Raw genomic sequence first — 21,531 nt, forward strand, 5'->3', positions numbered from 1 at the left:
CTCTGAGCGGCGCCATGCGGGCAAATTTCTCCGAAGTCAGTGAGAGGCCCGCGCGGCGCCGGGGCGCGGTGCCTCCTCCAGGCAGTCGGCGGGATGGCCCCAGGCAACTCCCCCTGCAGCTGCCACTGCCTTATAAGGCGGGGGCCGGGCGGCACCGGGGGAGGGGCTGTAGCCGCCAGGCCTCCTCCTCGGTTCTGAACGGCGCCTGGCCGGGAGGGAGCGCAGCGCAGCGGGAGCGGAGCAGCGCGCCGAGCCTGCCATGGGCAAATCAGGTGAGCCCGCCGGGCCAGCAGTACCGGGGTGCGGTGATGGCTCGGGGCTCCGAGGTCCTCGCTGTCACTCTTCCCGAAGCTGGCTGAATCCCCAGGGGGAGTGGGTCAACCACCTCCGCCGGGGCGACGCGGCTCCGGCCGCGCTGTGGGACCACAGGCTGCGGGATGGAGGGGCTCACAGAGCGGGCAGTTTCCGGAGCAGCCAGGAAGCCGAGGTGGCCGTCGGGCCACCGGGAGAGAGGGAGCGAAGGCGACACAGAGGGAGGGTCCTCCTGTCTGCGAGCCAGAGATTGCGTCAGGGAGGGCTTCCAGGCGCTGATGGGATTAGCGCTGAGTCCGGCCAAGGCGTGGCTTTTGCTTTGTTTCAGGACAGGGTTAGAGTTAGAAAAAGCCACAAAACTGTGACAACATCTCTTGATGCAAAGCAGCTTTCCCGGACCAACCCTGCGAAAGACAGCTCTGAGCATCCTTTTCTTCTGTCGTTGTGCCTTCTCTAAGCACCCCCCTCCCACCCCGTGCCAGACTCAGGCTACACAGGAGTACACACAATGGCTTCCCCCTTCTCTGACCTGTCCGCTGCCCATCCTCACCACGGTGGCTGCCACAGTGAACTTTCTAAAACCCAGATCTCTTCTTGTTATTCCCGAACAACTTCCATCCCATAGTCTGCAGGTGAAAAAGTACACACTCTTCAGCTCCACCGTGGGGCTCTCAGGGAGCTGGCCATCACCCCTTTCTTGCCTCTGCACTCAGCTATGGCACTGGATCCTTCCCCTGGGTTCCCCTTCCCAGTGTTCACTACCACCACCACTTCGCCTCTCCCACTTCAGTGAAGTTGAAAATCATCCCCATCCTTCTAGGCTCAACACCTAGACTAGTACCGCACCCCGATTCCTGACCTGGCGTCTTCTTCCTTGCAGTCCTCCCAGCTATCAGGTAGGGACTCTACCCAGCCAAAGACCTGCTTCCCACCAACTCCTCACTTCTGACAGCCAGGAACCATGTATATCTCAGTATAGTTCTTGCCTCACAGGAGGCTTTTGCATGAACAGATTTTGAACAGAGTTCAAAAGCCCCACTTCATGGAAAGTTGAGGTTGTCAGCCTTAGATGGTTTAAGGTTGGGTCTCTTCCTGAATCTGTCCTCTACTTCTGAGGTACCAATGTTAGAGTAAGTGACTTTCTCTGGTATTGGGCCTAGCCTGCCTTATCTGTAGTGGCAGGTCTGGCTTTCAGCCCTGGATCTGCTAACCACTTGCTGTGTGATCTTGAGCAAAGCCCTTTCCTTCTCTGTGCCTGTTTCCTCATTTATCCAAAGAAGATGGCCGGTATCATCCCCAGGGTCTTTTGCTGTCTGGAAAGGTAGCATAGCTATTATGCAGTTCAAGAACAGGCTAGTGGTGGGTGTGGGAGAGCACGGCAGATGTGAGAGGTCCCTTTGAAATCCTTATGGGAAATTAGTCCCTTTCTCTACAGATTAGGAGAAAGTTCACAAATTATCTAAAGCTACATTCTAATCAGTTGTTTCTAGCTTCTTTCCTAAGAAACAGTTTTCCAGAACTGCTGAATGCCCATTTTTCTCTGTTCATCCCTCCCTCCCTCTCTCCGTCTTTCCTTCCCTCCCTTGTTCTTCCCTTCCATCATCTGTCAGCTCTGTATCAACCTGTGGACCTAGTGCTGCAGAGGGCATGGCCCCTGCCCTTAGGAGTGTTCGAGTGGATTATGAAATGCATCAGAAAGCTGGTTGGGGGATAGACAGGCACTACACTCTAGCAAGAGGTGGAAAGTGTTCCACGCCACAAGACAGGTGCAGGTGAAGAGCAGTGGGAGCTTGTGGTGGGGTGGGGGTGGGGGGTGGATCTCTTTCCCAAGCATCCAGTGAAGATTCTTGGAAGAGGTGGTCAGACAGAGTATCTTGGAACTTTGGACTTTCTCCATGAGACCTGGGGGGCCACTGAAAGGCATTGATCTAAAAGCTGCGGGACTAGAATGGTTCCAGGGTGGAGAGTGGATCAGATGGAGAGAGAGTGGAGGTAGGGGTCAGGGAGAAACTTTTGCAGTTACTCAAGCAAGAGATAACAGAAACATCTAAGGGACTGGAGAGTTGGGGATGGATTTTCAAGATGGCAGCCTCAAGTAGACTTGGTGACTAACTTGTGAATAAGAAGGAAAGGTCAGCAGTGTGAGTCTGGGTGCAGGAAGGTGATGACACCTTCTAGGACTGGAGATGCGGAGTCTCCAGGGTGGTGGCAGAAAGCAAGTTAGAGCCAGTTCGGGCAGTTTCCGCCCCCTTCCCATCGTTAACCTCCACAGACTTGGGGACCTTCCAGAATACTGGCCCTTAGCCACATGCATTCTCCTCATCTCCCCCAAAGACTCTGAGCCCCCTGGATAGTATCCGGCTCCCCTAAGAATCCCCAAGAGAAAATTATTTTTCTGGGTTACACAGGCCCAAACTTGACATTACAGACCACCAGCCTGAGACTGTCTGTGCCCAAAGGACAGGCAATATCACAGACGTGCATCCACAGAGAGGCTCTTTGTGGTTCTGTAAAGACCTTCGTAAGGAGCTTGCCTCTTCTGGGCCTCAGTTTCCTCATCATTGCACAGGAGCCCATCTCTTTTTAATCTTTAACCTCAGATTTACAGCAGAGCTACTGGGGTAGTGGGCATTGCTGAAAAAGTGTCTCATAAGCAACACAGCTTAAATTCTGGAAGTCCAGTGTTCAGAGACTCCTAGGTCCAGCCCCTGGTCCACATCTTCCTGCTGGGCTTCAGTTTGCAGCTGAGCAGAGAAAGGCAACAGCCTGGGGCTCAGTGGAAACCTCTAATATGGTCCCTAATAATAGCGATTGCCAATTATTCAGCTCCTACTGTGTGCCAGGCTTGAAGCTGGGTGTTTCATATGTGTTATCAACTTTTAACAGCCTGTGAGGCCCTTATTATCACCTGAATGGATTTACAGAGGTTGAGTACTTTGCCCAAGCTCACACCCTGGACAAACAGATTTGCACCCAGTTCTCTGACTTCCCAGCTGGGTATTGACCTGTCTGCCACACTGATCATTTGTCACCCTGCTTCTCAGCCTGGACTCCAGCTCTGAAGGACAACCACACACTCTCTATTGCTAAGAATCTTACTGTCCCTCGATCCACATCTCCCAGCCCCAGAGGTCATCAAAGCAGAAAGACCTCCAGGGACCAAATTACCCAGGAATTTTCTACAGAGCAGGGCCTTCACGCCTCTGCAGGGGAAGGCCGCATGAGCAGGTTAATCCCCACAGTTCTGTTTTCATCTGTTGATTCTAAAGAAAGTTTCAAAAAAGGGTTCCCCTGCTTTGAAGCTATTTTGAAAACCACAGATGTCATCCTTCCTTCTCACACAGATGAGGAAACAGGGCAGTGGGCTGGCAGGCAGGCCTGGGTGGCGGCGGGCAGGACTGAAGAGAAACCGCCTCTCTGCTGGTGAACAAGTGCTCTCCCTGCCCTGCCTCCTTCAGTTCTTCCGTGACCATCATCCGCCCACACAGGGCCGCCTAAGGCATACCCTGGGACATCCTTGTCATTCTTGCTTAGGGACAGGAAGATGTAAGGTGGAAAGTGTGTGAGATCCAGGGCAAGGGAGGGACATTCTTGGATCTGACTCCAGTGTGGACTCACCGTGTGACCTCGGGCAAGTCACATGTCCTCCCAGAGACCAAAATTTCCTTGTCATGAGAAGAACCATGTCCTCAGGCTTCCCCAGTGCTGGTATGAAAATCTCATTCATGTGTTCTTGTGCTCACTTTTTCACTCAGTAAGTACCTGAGTGCAGAGGTACTGAAAAAGGTCATCAAAGACCAAGTTAAATACCAGCAGCCCTGCTCCCATTAAAATCAGGGAGGGGAGTTCCCCACAAAGCCAGGAGGCTAATGGGTCTCTGCCCAACAGTAATGATTTACAGGTGACATTTAGCTGAATTATAGTTTATTCACTTTGTTCCAGATCTAATATAAAGCATTTACAATGATTGATTTATGTAATTCTCACAACAACCCTGTGAGGTAGATACTGTTATCCCCATTTTGTGTATGGAAGAAATGAGGCACAGAGTGATTTAGCAACTTTACCAAGATCACACAGCTAATAAAAGGCAGAGCTGAGATTTGCCTCTTGAGTTTCCTGGAACCCAGGCTGAAAAACTACCCATCTGGAACTCATTCCTTTTATTTTTTTTAATCAACTTTTTATTCTTTTCTTCCTGATAAACTAGCAAAACCAGCTTTGCCCCAAAGGCTTTCTAGCCTCTTGCCAGGGGACAGAAGGGGCCTGTTCATAATTCCTGCTCTGGCCCCTGCCAGTTCTGGGCCTCTTTGATGGGGAGTTGGGAGAGGGCTGAGAAATGAGTCAGCTGGGCTCTGGGAGGCCAGAAGAGGACTCATGCTGAGGGAGGGGCCTGTTTTAGCCAACAGTTGTGAGGGAGGAGGGGCATGGACCTCTTTAGAGTCTTTATTCCACAGTTAGAAGCTCTGCCCTAAGGACCTTTTAGAGCCCCTAGTCCAGCCCTACCCAAGATGCCTTTGACTTCCACCTAGTAGAGGCGCCCTGGCCCGCCCCCTCCCCTTGGCTGCAGGAGCCAGGTCCGGCAGTCCCTTCCAGCAGCTCTGACTTTAAGTCCCACTGGTGCCCCCTGGAGCTTCTACTCCACAGCCCTTGGCTTTCCTCTAGGACGACTCGGGCAGGTCTGTCTACAAAGGGCTTACAAAGGGCTTAGCACAGAGGAGGCTCTTGAGAAATCTTAGTTAACTCTTTTCTTCTCTTCCCTCTTCCTCCTTTTTCTCTAAGATTTGAAGGCAGCTGTCAACCTCACTGGGACTGATGCTCCTCCTGGGCCTGGTGGCCCCCTTTTCTCAGTGATTTCCTCTGTCTGGTGACCCTTGAAGTGGGCTGGGGTTCAGAGCAGGGTTCCCCTCCTCTTGGGCCTACCCCTAGACCATCTGTGGGAATGTGGGCAGAGTATGTTCTTGAGCCTGTTTCCTCATCCAAAAAATGGGTACAATGGTGAAAACTCCAGCAAAGTTGGTGAAAAGATGATGCACAGGCCTGGCAGCCAGAAATGGTTGGCCAACAAGCAGAAGGAAGGCCCTCCCTCATTCCAGGCTGGTACCCTGAGGCTGTATGACCTCTCTGAGCCTCAGTTTGCGAACGTGTATGCTCAGTCACATCTGACTCTTCAGGCTTCTCTGTCCATGGGATTCTCCAGGCAGGAATACTGGAGCAGGTTGCCAGGCCCTCCTCCAGGGGATCTTCCCAACCCAGGGATTGAACCCATGTCTCCTGCGGTTCCTGCATTGGCACATGGACTTTTTATTTTCTACTGCTAAGCCACCTGGGAATACTCTTTTGCCCTCCCACAAAATGAAGCCATAACCCTCCCTCCCCCCTCGTGGGGTGGCTCTGAGGTCTCTCCCTGCCTGATGAGGGGATGGGTGGGTCTCCTTTGATGCCTCTTATGATTATCTTTCCTCAGGTCTTTCTACAGAAGTGGGTGTGTCTTGCTGGGTGTGGTCACTGGGAGGTATCTTGCCTCCCTGGGTCTGGGTTCTGCTCAGGGGAGCCACCTGGGCTGGGACTGGCTGCTGTGGTGGGAGGGAACCCCTGCGTCAGCCAGGGGTGTGGTTATAGGGCCCTCAGGCTTTCCAGCCAGTGGCAGGGAGAGAGGTGGCCCTGCTGACCCCTTCCTAGAAACCTGGTGCTGGAACTTTCACTTTTTGTTTCAGTACTTCCCACATTCTGGGAATGCAGTGACCTAGTTTTTAGCAGCCTTATATGTCCCTCTCTGCCAAGGAGACTTCAGGGCCTGAGCAGTCCAGGGTCCATTGTATCACACAGGGCTATCTTTAAACTGGCTTTGCCCTAGTGACCCACCCATTTCCCTTAACTCCACCTCTTTCTCACAGCACAATTTATACCAGACCCCTTCTATCCTGGCCCTTTCTGCACCTTTGCCTCCTCCTCATCTCTTCCAGGGAGCCCTCCCTGATACATCCGTGGTCACCATTGCCCATGCCACTCAGTCCCATGCATCTTTCGTGGTGTCCCACTGTGGCCTGCCTGGACATAGGAGCGGGAAGGGATGTTAGGACGGGCCCAGCCAGGCCTGTCACTCAGATAGAGACCTCCACGACTCTGTGCATACCCACACTCGCCCTTGCGTGTGCACACACACTGAACTCCCGGAAGTCCGGGGTCAGTCGGTCATCTTGCCTCCGCTCACCCTCACCCTCAGGATTGGAAGTGACTTAAAAGTCATCTGACTGGGCCTCCATTGCCTGAATTCCTCTGAGAGGCATCACCTGCTTGTATGCCCCCAGTGCTGGAGAGCTCACTACCATGTGAGGTAGCACTTTCAGTCTTCAGAAAACTTTGATGGAGACAGAGATCTTTCTCAGGCTGAGCTGAAATCTGTCATCCTGCCTTTCCACCCACTGTTCCCAACTTTTCCCTGTGGGGCCCCAGAATTCAGCAGGGCCCTGTACTGCATCTTCCAAAGTCTGATCTTCTCCAGTTCTTGCTACCATCCCTTATGAGACCACATATCCAGTCCCTTCTTCACCTCATCACCACCTCTGTACACCCTTCAGACACTGACTCTAATGCAAGGTGGGGGCTGGGTTGGGTGAAGAATTGAAGCTGGACACTGGCTTGTGCTGGGCAAGCAGCACATCCCCCAGGAGCCCATGGGTTTCTGGCCACCACGCCACCCTCATGACTCCTTAGCGTCCTGTTAGTGAGGCTCCAGTGTGGTTCCCATGAGTTGCTGTGATTCCTGACACTTCCACCTGAGATATTCTTTAAAAGCCTATGTGACTCCATTACCCACAGTAACATGTGAAACCCCAATTTTTTCTCTAATATTTATTTATTTGGCTGTGCTGAGTCTTGGTTGTGACACGTGAGATCTTTAGTCGTGGCGTGTGGGTTCTAGTTCCCTGACCACTGCACATTGGGAGTGCCAAGTCTTAGCCACTGGAGCACTAGGGAAGTCCCCCAAAATCTTTTTTTTTTTTAATTCTGGTAAAAATCGCATGACATAGAATTCACCATCTTAACCACTTTTTAGTAAAGTGTGTTCACAGTGTTGTAAAGCAGATCTCCAGGACTTTTTCATCTTGCAGATCTGAAACTCTGTACTCATTCAATAGCACCTTCCCTCTCGGTGGGCCTCTCGGCCACAGAGGCCTGAGGACTTCAGCTGGTAGCTCCACCCTCTGCCTTGTGACCTGTTACCATGGCCACGGTTTTCACCTCCATGCCTTTGTCACAACATCTCCCCATTTCTGCCTGTCAATCCAGACCTCCCAGATCCTGGCGTTTGACGCCCCTTTCCCATCCCTGTCCCACTCCCCATTACTGTGACTGGACCCCACCAGACTGCCCCACCAGTCCCCAGAGTGTTGGAGGTTGTGACCACTCGGCCGCCACTGGCATGGCCTGCAGTTTCCCCCCTCTCCTGGTCAGTGTCTAGCCCAAAGCTCCAGAGGGCAAGCCCTGGGTCTTCTTCCCTCAAGTCCCCTAGCAACCCAGTGGGATTCAATCTGAAGGCCCAGGAGACCTGAGGCATCTGGCTGAGGGAGGGGAAGAGGACCCCTGCTGGTTCATCTCCATGGCCTCTGGGGGAAAAGCCCGCAGAGGAGGAGAATGGTGACTGGTGACGGTGACTCCGGCCAGTGGATGGAGGGCTGCTTCTCTCATCCTCTGGTTTATACCCTCTGCCCACAGCAGGCTTCAGGGACAGGCTCCTGCCAGAGGGGACTAGCTCAGTTGTGTGGACCCCCTGTGGCCCTCACACATAACTCAACCATTTCCATGGTGATGGCAGGGTGTCCTCCCAGATTCCTAAGGCTGAGGTCAGCACCTTCAGAGTCTTAACCTGGGCAGCTCCTGTTCATACATCTGTGGGGCCTCAAATCAGGGGTCACCTTCCTGATCCCCCAGACCATGTTAGGCTGCTTTTCTCCAAGTTCCTCTTGAACTGTGGTCACCTGAACCTTGACCCTGCCACATTGCTGGCTGTTGTTTTTAAGACTCTCTGCCTTCTGGGTGTGCGCTCTTTCAGGGAAGGACATAGCTAACTTGTCCGAACCCCTGGCATATGGTATGGGACTTGGCACAGAGGACATACTTGGAGAGCAGATGAAGAGATAGATGAGTTGGTGTTGGATGGATGATAGATGGGTGGTTGGATGCTGCTGCTTACATTGTGAATCAATAGGTGGATGGATGAGTGATGGAGACATGGATGATGTGGGATAGATGAAGTTCCATTTCAAACTCGAAATGATATGACCTCTGTCCACTACTGACCTGGCCTACCTTCTCCTCTCCCAGTGCCAGCCCCCTTGGCTTTGTCCCTTCTGAGGTTGTGACCCAGTTGGGCACACCTTCCTTCACCTGCTGAGGCCAGCTGATCACACCCCCCACCACAGCATTCTTTCCCACACTTTCCCCTCTCTCCACCTCCTGATGCTGTCCTGCCCTGGTCGGTCCTCCTCTCTCCATCCGTCCCTCTGTCTTGGGGCAGTGCAGGTACCCCTGCACGCCAGCCAGGCCTATTCTCTCTGAGCTCCCATCTCCAGCCCTTCCCAGTCCTCCCGTAGCATGCACCATAGGTCCCATCTGAGATATCCAGTCTTCTTCACACACTTTCAGATGTCCTGCTCTTCCCTGTCCAGCACTCCCTCTCCATCTGCTCTGCGCCTCCAGCCCATCCTCCCCTCAGCAGCCCTCAGGGTCTTCCAGAAACAGAGGTCTCCTTGGCTCACCCCACTTCCCCCAGTCAGTCACTTCCCACTGCCATGAATAAAGACCCAGATTCCTTACATGCCCCATGGGGCCCTACGTAGTCCTGGGGGTGTTGGCGCGCAGAGATTGGGGCAGCAAGCCTGGTCGTGCGGCCTCAGGTTTGAGTTGGGCCATGCTCTGAAGCCTGCAGGGTACTTTCCTGCTTCCCGTGGCCTCAGGTTTGAGTTGGGTCATGCTCTGAAGCCTGAAGGGTACTTTCCTACTTCGTGGCCTCAGGTTTGAGTTGGGCCATGCTCTGAAGCCTGCAGGGTACTTTCCTGCTTCCCGTGGCTCTTTTCTCTTCACTGAGATGGTCTCCATCTTGAACTCATTGCAGCCTCCAAGCAATTTAACGACGAGGTCCTGAAGGCCCACAATGAGTACCGGAAGCAGCATGGTGTCCCCCCACTGAAGCTCTGCAAGAAGCTCAACCGGGAGGCTCAGCAGTGAGTGCCCCCCAGTGCCCAAGGCCCTTCATGGTGCTGCCGCTGCTGCAGTCATGAATGGGCTCTAGGATGCAGGAGAGATGTGGGCTTGGGGGGCAAACACAGCCATGCTTGAATAGCCCCTCTGCCATTTACCTAGGCAGGTCCCATTGTTCCTCTGAGCCTTAGTTTGCTCCTCTGTAAAGTGGAACTGGAGTAGGGGGCTTAGAAGCGATGCAGGTGTGATGCTCCTGATTGCCTCCACGAGCCCAGGGCAGGGACAGAAGCTCAGCCACACTAGGTTAGGGTTCCTGCTTTTGAGGCTTCCCCAGGCTGTACACACTCTAAGGAAGCACCGTGGACTCCTGCAGGTATTCAGAGGCCCTGGCCAGCACGAGGATCCTCAAGCACAGCCCAGAGTCCAGTCGTGGCCAATGTGGAGAGAACCTGGCATGGGCATCCTACGATCAGACAGGTGGGTCATTCCTCAGCTCCCACCCACTCCCTTAGGCAGGCCTGGGACATCCAGTATTCAGGCTCCTCCTGGCCCCAGCGCCCTCATAGTGTCACCACGACACCATGATGCAGCTACCTGCCCAGAAAGGGAAAAGAACCCCGAGCTCTCTGTCTGCCCCCAGGGGCTGACTGCAGTTCACCACAAGGGCTCCAGTGGCCAGCTCAGGGCCAGGCCTGTGCTGGGTGCCAGGGACACAGAGATGAGTCAGACTGCCCGCCCCCACACCCCCTTCAGAGGAACTCCCAGCTGAGAGTGGGGGCGGGGGGAAGACCGTTTCTGTGTCTCAGCCTGACCCTGTGGGTACTGCAGCATCCCCAGTTACAGAGGAATTTTACTTTCCTCACGTTCTTCTAAAAGTCTTTTCAGTGCTTGTGTATTAACTGTTTCCATGAGAAGAGTGCAATAGAGCTTTTTTCCATGTTGGACAAAATAATATTAATGGGAAAGGCAATTCCTTACCCAAGGTCACAGCCTGGATGGTGATCCCACCACACTGACCAAACATTGTGGAGCTTCCTGGCTCTGACAGGGCTGGAGTGGCTTTTTAGGAAAAATGCTGGAGAGAGCCACCTCGTGCTCTGACCGCCTCCCTCCCCTGCAGGACAATGACTGTTCCCTCCCTGGCCTCACATTCCTGGGGGTTCCCCAGGGAGGCCCTGGACATCCTCTGTTTCCAGGCAGAGTTCTCCACAAGAAGCGTGGGCCTGCCCCTGAGGAAGGTGGAGCCCGAGGCCCACAGACCCTCCCCAGGCTCAGGCTGAGGGCCTTGATGGGGAGAAGGGAGGGGGGCAGGAAAGAGCCAGCAGGAGATGAGGCTCCTTCCCAGCCTCACGATGGCTCCCGGTGGAGCCTTAAGCAAGTCTGCTACCCTCCCTGGCCCCAGTGTCCCCATCCTACAGAAAGGGGTTGGGTGGGTGGTTTCTAGGGCAGCAGTTCTCCACCCTGGCTGCACCCTGGGATCTTCTGTGGTGCTTTTAAAAAGTATAGTGCCCGATCTCTTCTCCAGAGACACTGATACAATCAGTATCAGGCATCAGTAATTTTGAAAAGCTTCCCACTGCTCTCAGAGGCCCTGCCACTCCAGGTGTGGTCCATGGATCAGCCACAGCACCTGGAAATGTGTTAGCAATGCAGACTCAAGGCTCCACCTAGATCTGCCAGAGTCAGAAGCTGCATTTTACAAGAGCCCCAGGTGATTCGTGCACTTGTTAAAGTTCAAGACTTACTGCCCTGAGGCCCAAGGCTCCTAGCCCACTGGCCCTCTGGTCCTAGCTGCTCCCAGAGGAATGCTGTGACCAGTGAATGCTCCAGGAGTGGGCCCTTCTGCCTGCAGCAGAGACCCTGACCCACCAGCCCAATTACACTTCCTCCTGTGGATGTTTCAGGAGCAAGAGTTGCGGTGGGATGAGGGCACAGTCTCCAGAAAGCTCACAACATTATTAGACGTCCTTGGAGTATGTTGCATTCAGCCCTGTTGTAAAGAGGCCCAGAACTGGGCAGGCCTTGCCCAGGATTGCACAGCGAATTAGTGGCAGGGCAGGGACACAGACGCAGGCCCCCTGACCTCAGGTCAGGGCTCTTCCCAACCCCCAGGAAGGCCCTCCCTTCAGCCTGGATGTGCTCATAGGCAAGAGTCCCCATGTCAGCCTGTTGGTGCTTCATGAAATATCTAACTGAGGGATGGGTGCTTTGGAGCTAATGGGAGATGGAAGGAATAGGGAGTCGGTTAATTTTGCTGCTGAGTTGTCAGCAGTGTCTTTTCCTTACAGGAAAGGAAGTGGCTGATAGATGGTACAGTGAGATCAAGAACTACAACTTTCAGCAGCCTGGCTTCACCTCTGGGACAGGTGAGTGATGTGGACACAGGTGGGGTTGCAGTCTGGGTCTGACTTCAGAGGAACTAACCCCCTGAAAATCAATCACTTTGCTTCTGTTTACTTCCTTATTTCTCTGGTTTGACTTTGCCTGGAGGGCAAAACCATCCCCACCTCTTCAAACAGACACACACATACACCCTCCATCCAAGAGTACCCACACACACACACACACACACACACACCCTCCATCCAAGAGTATACACACACCCTCCATCTAAGAGTACACACACAAACACACACACCCCCTCCATCCAAGAGTACACACACACATACACACCCTCCATCCTAGAGTACCCAAGCTGCTGGTTCCTGCCCCACACACACACCCACACACACACCCTCCATCCAAGAGTACCCAAGCTGCTGGTCCCTGCCCCAGCAACTTGGCACTCTTCAGATGACTGGAGTGTGGCATGCAGAGGCTGGGGACTGTAAAAGCTGCTGAGTGTGTCTTTTCAGGAGTGGTACCTCAGCACTTGTCATCTGTCATCCTACTTCTGGGCCTGCTCTCCAGGAGCCAGAGTATTCTAAGACCTTCTCTGTCCATGCTGCTCTTCTGATTAAACTGCCAGTGGCTTCCTGGGGCCATCAGGAAAACTCCTGAGCCACTGACTCTTGCCATGGTCTTAACACCCTCCATCCCTCCTCCCTCCCCACCTCCCTGTACCCCCTCCTCACAACCTCCCAAGTATTCTCTCTTCTCCTTTACACACTAGTTTGTGGTTCAGGTGATCTTGGAATGCAGAAATTTTTGGATCTAGTCTCAGCTCTGGCACTATGAGTTGCATGAACTTGGGTCAGCGCCCTGTCCTTCCCTGTCCCCAAGGGAGAGGCACAAGGTGGTAGCCTCTATGGGATGTTCTGAGAGCCAGAATTTAGATGCAAGGAGCCGGCCATGGGACCATCCAGACTTTCCCATGGACCTCCCATGTAAGCAGTGAATGGTTAGCCTACCAAAGCCCTGGGCAGCCGCTCTGGGTTCCCCCTGCCCCTCACAGGCCTCACCAGGCTCGTCTTTCCTCAGAACTGACTCATGTCCACCCAGGGCCCAGGATGGTTTCGAAGGAGCTGGGAGTTCCTCTGACCAGAAGGCACCAGAGGAACTGAATAGAGGATTCTCTGTCCGTCCCGCTATTCCTCTACCCCACCCCATCCCACCCATGGGTGGAGACACTTATAGCCTCCCACCCTCTGGAGGACTCTTCAGAGGCAGGAAGTGACATGTTCTCAGAGCCAGTCACCATTTCCTATGGTTTGCGCTCACCCTTTGGGGCAGGGGTTCTTGCAATCGTGTGGGTAGAGGTAGCAGCATCTGAACCGAGGTGTTTCCTCTCAGTCCTGCGGGGCAGGACCAGGAGGCTGCAGCCAGGCCCTGGGAGAGAACTGCTGGTTCTGTGGTAATTAGATTTGAGAGGTGAAGCAGGAACAATGACAACCTCCTACCAGTGATTAACGATGTGTAGGCAGAACTTGGTCTTCTTTTCATAAAGATCAATGTCCAGAAGATGTTTTATTTCATCCTGTGAGCAAGATTCATGAGCAATCACACATGTGTCAGAGCAGGTTATTGGTGTTGCTCGTGTGTACACACCACTTGATAGTAAAAAGCGTCTCCACCTCCACGGCCACGTAACCTGCAATACCTTTTGGAGGTGGGGCTTTATTCCACCCATTTTTCAGAGGAGGAAGCTGAGGCCCAGAAAGAGGAAAAGACTTCTCTTTATCTTCTATTTTCAATCTGATACTTTTTCCATGGTCCCTGCTCCAAGGTAGAAATCTCTCAAGTGTCAGAGCTGGGGACTGGTCTCAACTTTCCATGATCACTGACCCTCTGTCTTGTCTGTTATCCTACATCTCCCACCCCTCAAGAGGAAAAGCCTAGATCCAACAGCCCCTACTCCATCCCAGGCACCAGTGGGCAATGCCTAGGGTCACACAGAGCCTGACCCTTGGACAGAAGCACAGCTTTGGGTGGTGATAGAAGCAGGGGTTTTGTGAGACTCTTAAAGATGCTCAGGCCTGTCCCCCCTTTGTAGAGCTGCTTCTCACTGCATCATGGTTCAGGAAGTCCCTGACCTGGGCCCATGTTGTAGGTGGAAGAGCCTTCAAAATATCCCTGACCCCACCCCACCCCTACCCAGGTCAAAGTCTTGTGATGAAGGACACAATTCTGTTTCTGCTGAGTAGACAGAAATAGCTTCTTGCAGTTCCTTTATTTTGTTTTTTTTTTTTTTAATGCACAGGCTTCTTGACTTATTCTGAATAAGTAATACATTTATATGACATGAGATTTGCAAGCTGTATAAGGTGGAAAGTCTTCCTTCCATCCCTGACTTCTAGCACTTTGCCTCCCAACCAGTAATACCAGTTTATCTGTATCCTTTAGAGTCATTTGAACCAACATTTGTGGTTTTTCCTTTTTTTATACTCTGGTGTCGGGTGGATGATCTCTTTCACACTTGCTTTCTTCACACAGCAGGTTGACAGAGATTGTATCATATCAATCGGGAAAGAGCTTTCTCTTTATTCTCTTGCAAGGATATACTGTAACTTATTTAATGTGTTTTTCAAATGTATATTCTGGAAAGTTTGGGTCCATAGCAGGAAAGAGGATGTGATCCTTTTAGGAAAAAAAAAGAAAAAGAAGGAAGCTGTTAGTAATTTAGGGTTAGAAACCAGTGTGTATCTGATCGTTGCTAAGGAAGTTGTGTCCTCTAATTCATCTCTAAATACCCAGACTTAATTATCTGTGTGCAGACTGAGACCTCTCCAGTCAGAGGAAAGATGACTTAGTTTTATCTGTTTGGAAAAGGCTTCCACGGACATTCATACTGGTGGTGTGCATGTTGCGTCTGTAATCATTTTCTTGGCAACCAGTGGATAAATGGCAGCTCTTCCTTGTCTGGGTGATGGAGACAGTGGGTAGGTCAGTGGCCAAAGCATGTGGTCTCTTGGAGAAAAGGCTTCTGGGCAAGAGGGTGTGAGCCTCAATGAAAAGACAGTCCATAGAAGCAGTGACACCTGGCAGAGCTGCTGAAGAGCTGGAGATGAAAGAAATGTGATTAAAAGTTTAAGGACCAAGGATGAATTGGAAAATAGTGCTTCCTCTTTTCTGAGGTGAGACTCAGGGTGTGTTGAGCAACAGTTAACATGAGCTTAAGGGTAAATGGTCAGGATGCATAACTGTAGTTAATGTTTGTTTCCTTTTAATTGTTGCTTTGATTATATCACACCAGCCCTGCAGGTTAGTGTTTATGTTTGGTTGTTTTCATAAAGAATTTAGTAATCACAAATCTTTTAGAGATGTAGACAAAGAAATAATGCCTAAATTTTAAAATTATAAAAATGGGGACTTCCCTGCTGGTCCAGGGGCTAAGATTCTGAGCTCCCAATGCAAAGGACCCAGGTTCCCTGGTCAGGGAACTGGATCCCACATGTTTCAACTAAGACCCAGTGAAGCCAAATAAAAATAATAAATACATTTTTTTAAATTATAGAGTTCATCTATAGGAGAAAAACAGTTTGATCAATGAATGTTTATTTAGTCCTTACCAAATGCAAGACACAATGGGAAACTGTCTCCTCCCTAAAGGGAGGAGTGTGGATACCAGCCCTATCTCCTTCCTTCCTTTCTTTCATTTGTGGTGAAATACACTTAACATAAATTTACCATTTTAACCATTTTTTATACTTTTTTAAAGTTGTATTTATTTGGTTTGTGGCGGTGCTGTGTCTTCCGTGCTGCAGGGCTTTTCTCTGGTTGCAGTGAGCGGGGTCTGCTCTCCAGCGGTGATGCGCTGGCTTCTCAGGACAGTGGCTTCTCTTGTGGAGCGCAGGCTCAACAGTTGTGGTACACAGGCTTAGTTGCTCCAAGGCATGTGGGATCTTTCCTGACCAGGGATCAAACCCACGTCTCCTGCATTGGCAAGCGGATTCTTTACCACTGAGCCACCAGGGAAGCCCCATTGTAACCATTTTTAAGCATACAGTTCACTGGGATTAAGTACACGCATATTGCTGTGCAGTTGTCACCACCATCCATCTCCTGAACATTGTCTTCGTTCCAGATTGAAACTCTGAACCCATTAAACAATAACACCTATCCCTTCCTACCACCCCCTGCCCAAGCCTTGGTAACAACTATTCTACTTTTCTCCACGAATTTGACTATTCTACTTATATAACAACATTTTGTTTATCCATGGGCAGTTGTTTTCTTTCCCCCTTTTAGCTATTATGAATAATATGAACATTGGTGTACAAACATTTGAATCCCTGCTTTTTGTTCTTTTGGGTGTATGCCTAGAAGTGGAATTACCGGATCATATGGTAATTCTATGTTTAATTATTTTAGGAACTGCCATACTGTCTCCCACAGTGGCTGCACCATTTTACCTTCTCATCAGCAAAGCAAAAAGGTTCCAATTTCTCCCCATCATCCCCATCAACAAATAACATGTTATTTTAAAAAATAATAATATCCATCTTAATGAGTATAAAGTGGTTACCCTCTTTCTTAACCACCCAGTGGGAAGTTTAGCTACTCTGATCACAATTTTCCTCCTTCCTTCCTTCCTTCTGTCTCTTCCTTTCTTCATCAGATATTAAGCATCTACTGTGTACCAAGCCCACTGGTCAAGAAGACAAATATGGTTCCTGCTCTCAAAGAGGAAACATAATCTCTTCAGGGTTGTTTTTAGAAAATGAATGCCATACGGTGACATGGAAGTAAATATCCCACTGACCTGTCAAAGGATCTCTCTGAATCTTCAGCAGTAAAGGTGGAAAGGATGAACTCCTGATCTCTGCTCCCAGGAGATGAGAATTTATGGTCATTGAGCAAAGAGTACGTTACAGCATCAGTTCTTTGACCCCAAAACAAGAGCAGAGTTAGAAGCTAAGCTATGTTAGCAGCTGGAAAAGACCAGTGAGTGCTGGGCAGGCAGCCTGAGCAGTGGGAGAATGATGCTGGGAAGCTTCAGCAGCCACAGAAGTGACTGGAGGGGCCAGCAGTAGCTTGAGAAGGAACTTAGCTATGTGGCTCAGAGCAGAGGGAACTGAAGGAGGCTCTAACTTGTATGGGTCTCAAAGAGCTCAAAACGTACAAGGCCTGCGCTTCTAGTGACAGCAGAACTTAGTCCAAGTTGGTTCTTCCATATGCCTTTCATTCATTCATTCATTCCAGTTTTATTTCACCGTCCATGTGTCAGGCTGTGCCAGGTACTGCACATACTTTGATAAATAAATCAGTTTGGTTCCTGCCCATATGGGGCTCATAGCCTAGTGAAGGGGCCAAGTGCTTAGCAAGTAATCAAACAAATATATCACTGCAAATGCTAAGAATGCAGTGAGGGGGGAAACAGTACAGTAAGGCCATCTTGAGAGGGAGGTGTTCAGGAAATAAAAGTGATTGTGAAAGGCCTCTCTGAACAAGTGACATCTGGGCCAAGACCTAAGGGACAAGAAAACACTGGTCATCAGACGAGCATTGCATACAGTGGCCAGTGCATGCAAGGGCTCCATAGTAAGAAATAACCGGATGTGTTCAAGAGATGGAAAGGAGGCCACTGGACCAAAGCATTCACTTTCATTTTAGGTGCAACTAGAAGCAATGGAAGGATTTTTAAGTAGAGAAGTAAACAGATATGATCTGTGTCTCAAAATGATCACTCTGGCTACATCGATGGAAAGAAAATTGAGGAAGCAAGGGTGGATGCTGGAGAGTCAGGCGAAGGCTATTGCAGTGATCCAAGTGAGAAAAGTTCATGCTTGAGACCATGGTTTTGGGAATGAAAGGACTAGAGATGTATTTTGAAGTTAGATTCTTCAGGATAGAATGAGGGTTTCTGGGGAAATGAAGGTGAAGGAGGAATGCAGAGCAACCCTGAGGATTGTGTGCACAGAGGTACTGGTCATGGAAATGGGAGAGACCAAAATCAAGAGTGAGGTTTGGGTAGGTTACATTTGAGATGCCTGTGAGTCATCCCAGTGGAAATGGGAAGTAAGTAGTTGTGTTTGGAACACAGAGGAGAGATTTGGGCTGGACAAAGATATTTGGGAGCCAAGGAAAGATGAAATTGTCTGAAGAGGGCAACAGGAAAAGAGAGCCCAAGATTAAACATTGGGAAATGCAGGTCCTCCAATATTCACAAGTGAGATGGAAGAGGAAGAGAGTGATGTGGGGTGAATTCCAAGAGAGGAAAGCAAAAGAGGAGAGTCCTTTGAAAGGGGCAGGAATCTATTCTATTAATGTTCCTGAGATGTCAAGTAAGATGAGGACAAGTGACCATTGGGAAGGAACACAGAGATCGTTGGTGACTTTGATAGTGTGGTTTGGGGCGAGGGGTGGAAGTAGGTGCCAGGTAGGGTGAACTGTTGCGGTCACTGGGCTTTGCCATAATCTCTAGGAGACCATGAAACTTTTGAGCATTGGATAGTGAGATGAGTAGGGTCTATTTGGCTGATTGAGAGGACCCAATGTGTTAGAAAATTAGTCAGTGTCTTGTGTCTCCTTCTTCTGATTGGCAATTGAAGATAAAGCTTCCCCCCGCATGGCAGGATGGTGCAGGAATTCAAGAGTCCCTTGAAACACCATTCTCCAGGCTTTGCTAACTAGCCTATTTCCCTCTCCCCATGCCTGTTCCTACAGGACACTTCACAGCCATGGTATGGAAGAATACAAAGAAGATGGGAGTGGGGAAGGCGTCTGCAAGTGACGGGTCCTCTTTTGTGGTGGCCAGATACTTCCCAGCAGGGAATGTCGTCAACCAGGGCTTCTTTGAGGAAAATGTCCTGCCTCCAAAGAAGTAACTTGTCCAGTGGAATGGGAAGGTGGCAGACTTAAGAACTTGGATATGAAGTGCCTAGAACAACAAAACTCAGCTGTGTGTCTGTCCCTGTGGGTGTGTGTGCTTGTGTGTGTGATGCTGAGTCTAACCAGTCACAACTGGTTAGACAGTTGTGCATGAAATCATTCTCATCAAAGAAATGAGCATACAAAGCCTTTATCTCGATGATTCCCTAGGCTGCAACTATTTGGACTTTGAGGGGAAAAATTCAATTTTAAAACTTTTAAAAAATTTTTTAAAGCAAACTTTTTTTTGTACCTTCTTACTTATATCCATCCCTGATCCCTGGACTTTCTGTATTCCAACTGTTTGTGATGCTGAGAAAGTGAAGTTCATCTTATGGGACCTTCATGCATTGTAATCTACTTTTGGTAGATATTTAAGAATATTAAACCCTCATTTAAATGTGACAAAAATACAGCTTTAAACATGTAAATACAAAGCAGTTTCCATCCGAAATACAGGGTAGGCAGGGACTCCATTTCACGGAATTACTGAGATTTCTCAGTTGTAAGACATGATGTCATCTGCACGCCTCCTGGAATTCTCTAGTGGGATTGCCAAAGAACAAATGGAGAAAAAAGCTTGACTTCCTTGCATTTTTCTATCTTCCACCACCCTTGGCCCACCCTCTTTTTCTAAAGATCCTCTGGCATTTCAGAGCTCACTATGCTGCCCCTCCACCACCACCTTGGTTTCTAGGGAGCAGGGCTAGGCCTGCAACTCACCCATCCCCCACTCTGCCTGGTGGCCCGGGGCCTGTTCTGGGAAAAAGCCCCTCACTCTGCCTGGGCTCTTGGCCAAGCAGCCTTGGATGGTGAAGTCAGTGAGCACGGGGGTGAGGGTGAGCTCACTCAGAGTCCCCAGAGGAAGCCCTCCGGCCTGTGGCCTCCCCCCACACAGGGTGGGAGCCCCAGCCTGTTCCTGGCAGCTGTGACTGCAGCTGTGCTGCTGCTCCCTCCAGGAATGTGTCACAGGCCCAAGTGTTCCAAAGAGATATCCCATGCAGGGGCTTAGAGGCGCTAACTTAGTTCTGCATTTTGCCTCAAACTATACAAAGGCCTCTAAGATCAGGACTCCATATGGTCCAGGTGGGAAGGGCCAAGCTGTGTGTCCCTGAAACCATGGCAGCTCCAGGTAGTGAGACAGCAGGGCCGGAGTCTGTGCGGGCCAGTCTTTGAGATGTGCTTCCTGAAGGTCTCTGTTGTGAGCACAGGCTTCTGCTGTGCCCTTCATCTCACCCAGGGACAGCAATAAAATCTTCCTTAGCGTAATATCTTACGCCCATGTGATTCATGCCTGATTCTTAAGGTTTTCTTTGGTATGAACCATTTTTAAAATCTTTTATCAAGTTTGTTACAATATTGCTTCTGGGTTTTTTGTTTTATGTTTTTGGCCCCAAGGCATATGGGATGTTAGTTCCCTGACCAGGGATCAAACCTGCATCCCCTGCATTGGAAGGTGAAGTCTTAACCTCTGCACCACCAGGGAAGTCACTCGTGCCTGCCTCTTAACTAGTAACTAAGGTAATCAATAACTCTGAGTTCCCATCTTAGGTAACTCAAGATTCTAAATACCGCCAACACCTCCCCTATAGACTTGTTTTGAATCACGTGATCTACCGTCACATAGCTGACAGGACTAGAGTGGACATGTGATTCATGGCAGCCAATCCCTAGCCTGGCCATGGACCAGGAATTTGAGCTAAGAAATACAGAGAGAATTGACCAGTGGAACTGAAAAAATAAGGATGCCATGAGTTTGAATTAAGACCATGGCAAGTCAAAACTATGTGTAAGCCCAGTTATGAGTTGGAAATATATGGGAGTGAGAAAGCCAGTTTTAGAGGTAGAAAGACAGGAAGACTGTTCTTGTCCTTTCCAGTTCCAGGCCAAATCTTTGTTTAAAACATACCCTTCATTTTCTTCAGGGCTTCCCAACAAATTGATATATTAATTGATGGTCCCCAGAAGGATAGAATATTAGATAGAGGCCCCCTCAACCCCTGCCCTCCAGGGAGTTTCCAGCAACAGAAAATGCTGACCTGTGCAAGAAGCTGAGGGCCTTGGCCATACCTAGGCAGCTACCACGAACAAGACAAACTCAATGACCAGTCATTGAACATCCCGTAACTCCTAGGGACATACTCTACCCAATACACACATATACCTAACCAGCTGATGGACCCTGGCAGGCAGCCAGCCCCTTTAGGTTGGAGTCTGTTTCTTCAGTTGGCTGGAGTAAGGAACAAGCTGACCAGGGGAGCTTTCTAAGCTGAAGATAAGCCAGATAACAAAGCTGGCTGGCTAAGTAGGCACAAATCTAATTTCCTACAATGGATTTTGTAAAGATGGCAACTCCTACAAGTTCAAGGGCTTCTCTGATGGCTCAGTCAGTAAAGAATCTGCCTGCAAAGCAGGAGACTGCCTGCAATATGCAGGAGATGTGGGTTCGATTCCTGGGTCATGCAGATCCTCTGAAGAAGGAAATGACAACCCACTCCAGAAATCCCATGGACAGAGGAGCTGGTGGGCTACAGTCCATGGGGTCGCAAGAGTTGGACATGACTTAGGAACTAAATCACCACCATCATAAATTCCACATGAGCAGAAGACAAGCCAGAATGCCATCTCTCCTTTGCAGCCAGAGGGCAGAGGAAGGAGTCAGGCACCCTGGTTTCCAGTCCTAGCTCTGTGAACTGAGTTGAATGAGCCCCTTCCCCTCTCTGGGCCACAATCTGTCTAGCTGTACAAGGTCTGGCACATGGAAAT

General features: G+C 50.3%; 1 protein-coding gene across 2 annotated transcripts; it reads left to right on the forward strand.

Annotated features, from left to right (window-relative positions):
• Positions 1-121: 121 nt before the first annotated feature.
• On the forward strand, positions 122-19,176 carry GLIPR2 (GLI pathogenesis related 2). 2 transcript variants are annotated; one of them, XM_055427050.1, is made up of 5 exons: positions 131-272; positions 9,431-9,539; positions 9,890-9,993; positions 11,805-11,882; positions 18,562-19,176. In XM_055427050.1, exons 1-5 carry the CDS (start codon positions 260-262, stop codon positions 18,720-18,722), a joined length of 465 nt encoding a protein of 154 aa, XP_055283025.1. In that variant the 5' UTR covers positions 131-259; the 3' UTR covers positions 18,723-19,176. The 2 variants fall into 2 exon arrangements, with proteins under 2 accessions (XP_088694098.1, XP_055283025.1); XM_088837972.1 differs by lacking the exons at positions 9,890-9,993; positions 11,805-11,882 and having other exon boundaries at positions 122-272.
• Positions 19,177-21,531: the final 2,355 nt, after the last annotated feature.

Source organism: Moschus berezovskii, chromosome 7, assembly GCF_049115385.1.
Source record: "Moschus berezovskii isolate FMDL1 chromosome 7, NW_MosBer_1.0, whole genome shotgun sequence".
NCBI lineage: Eukaryota > Metazoa > Chordata > Mammalia > Artiodactyla > Moschidae > Moschus > Moschus berezovskii.

What these genes read in the sequence shown, in the direction of transcription:
- GLIPR2 (XM_055427050.1), top strand. An exon ending in CTCAACCGGGAGGCTCAGCA is followed by an intron (nt 9,540 to 9,889) that starts GTGAGTGCCCCC and finishes GGACTCCTGCAG; the next exon opens with GTATTCAGAGGCCCTGGCCA. An exon ending in TGGCTTCACCTCTGGGACAG is followed by an intron (nt 11,883 to 18,561) that starts GTGAGTGATGTG and finishes CTGTTCCTACAG; the next exon opens with GACACTTCACAGCCATGGTA.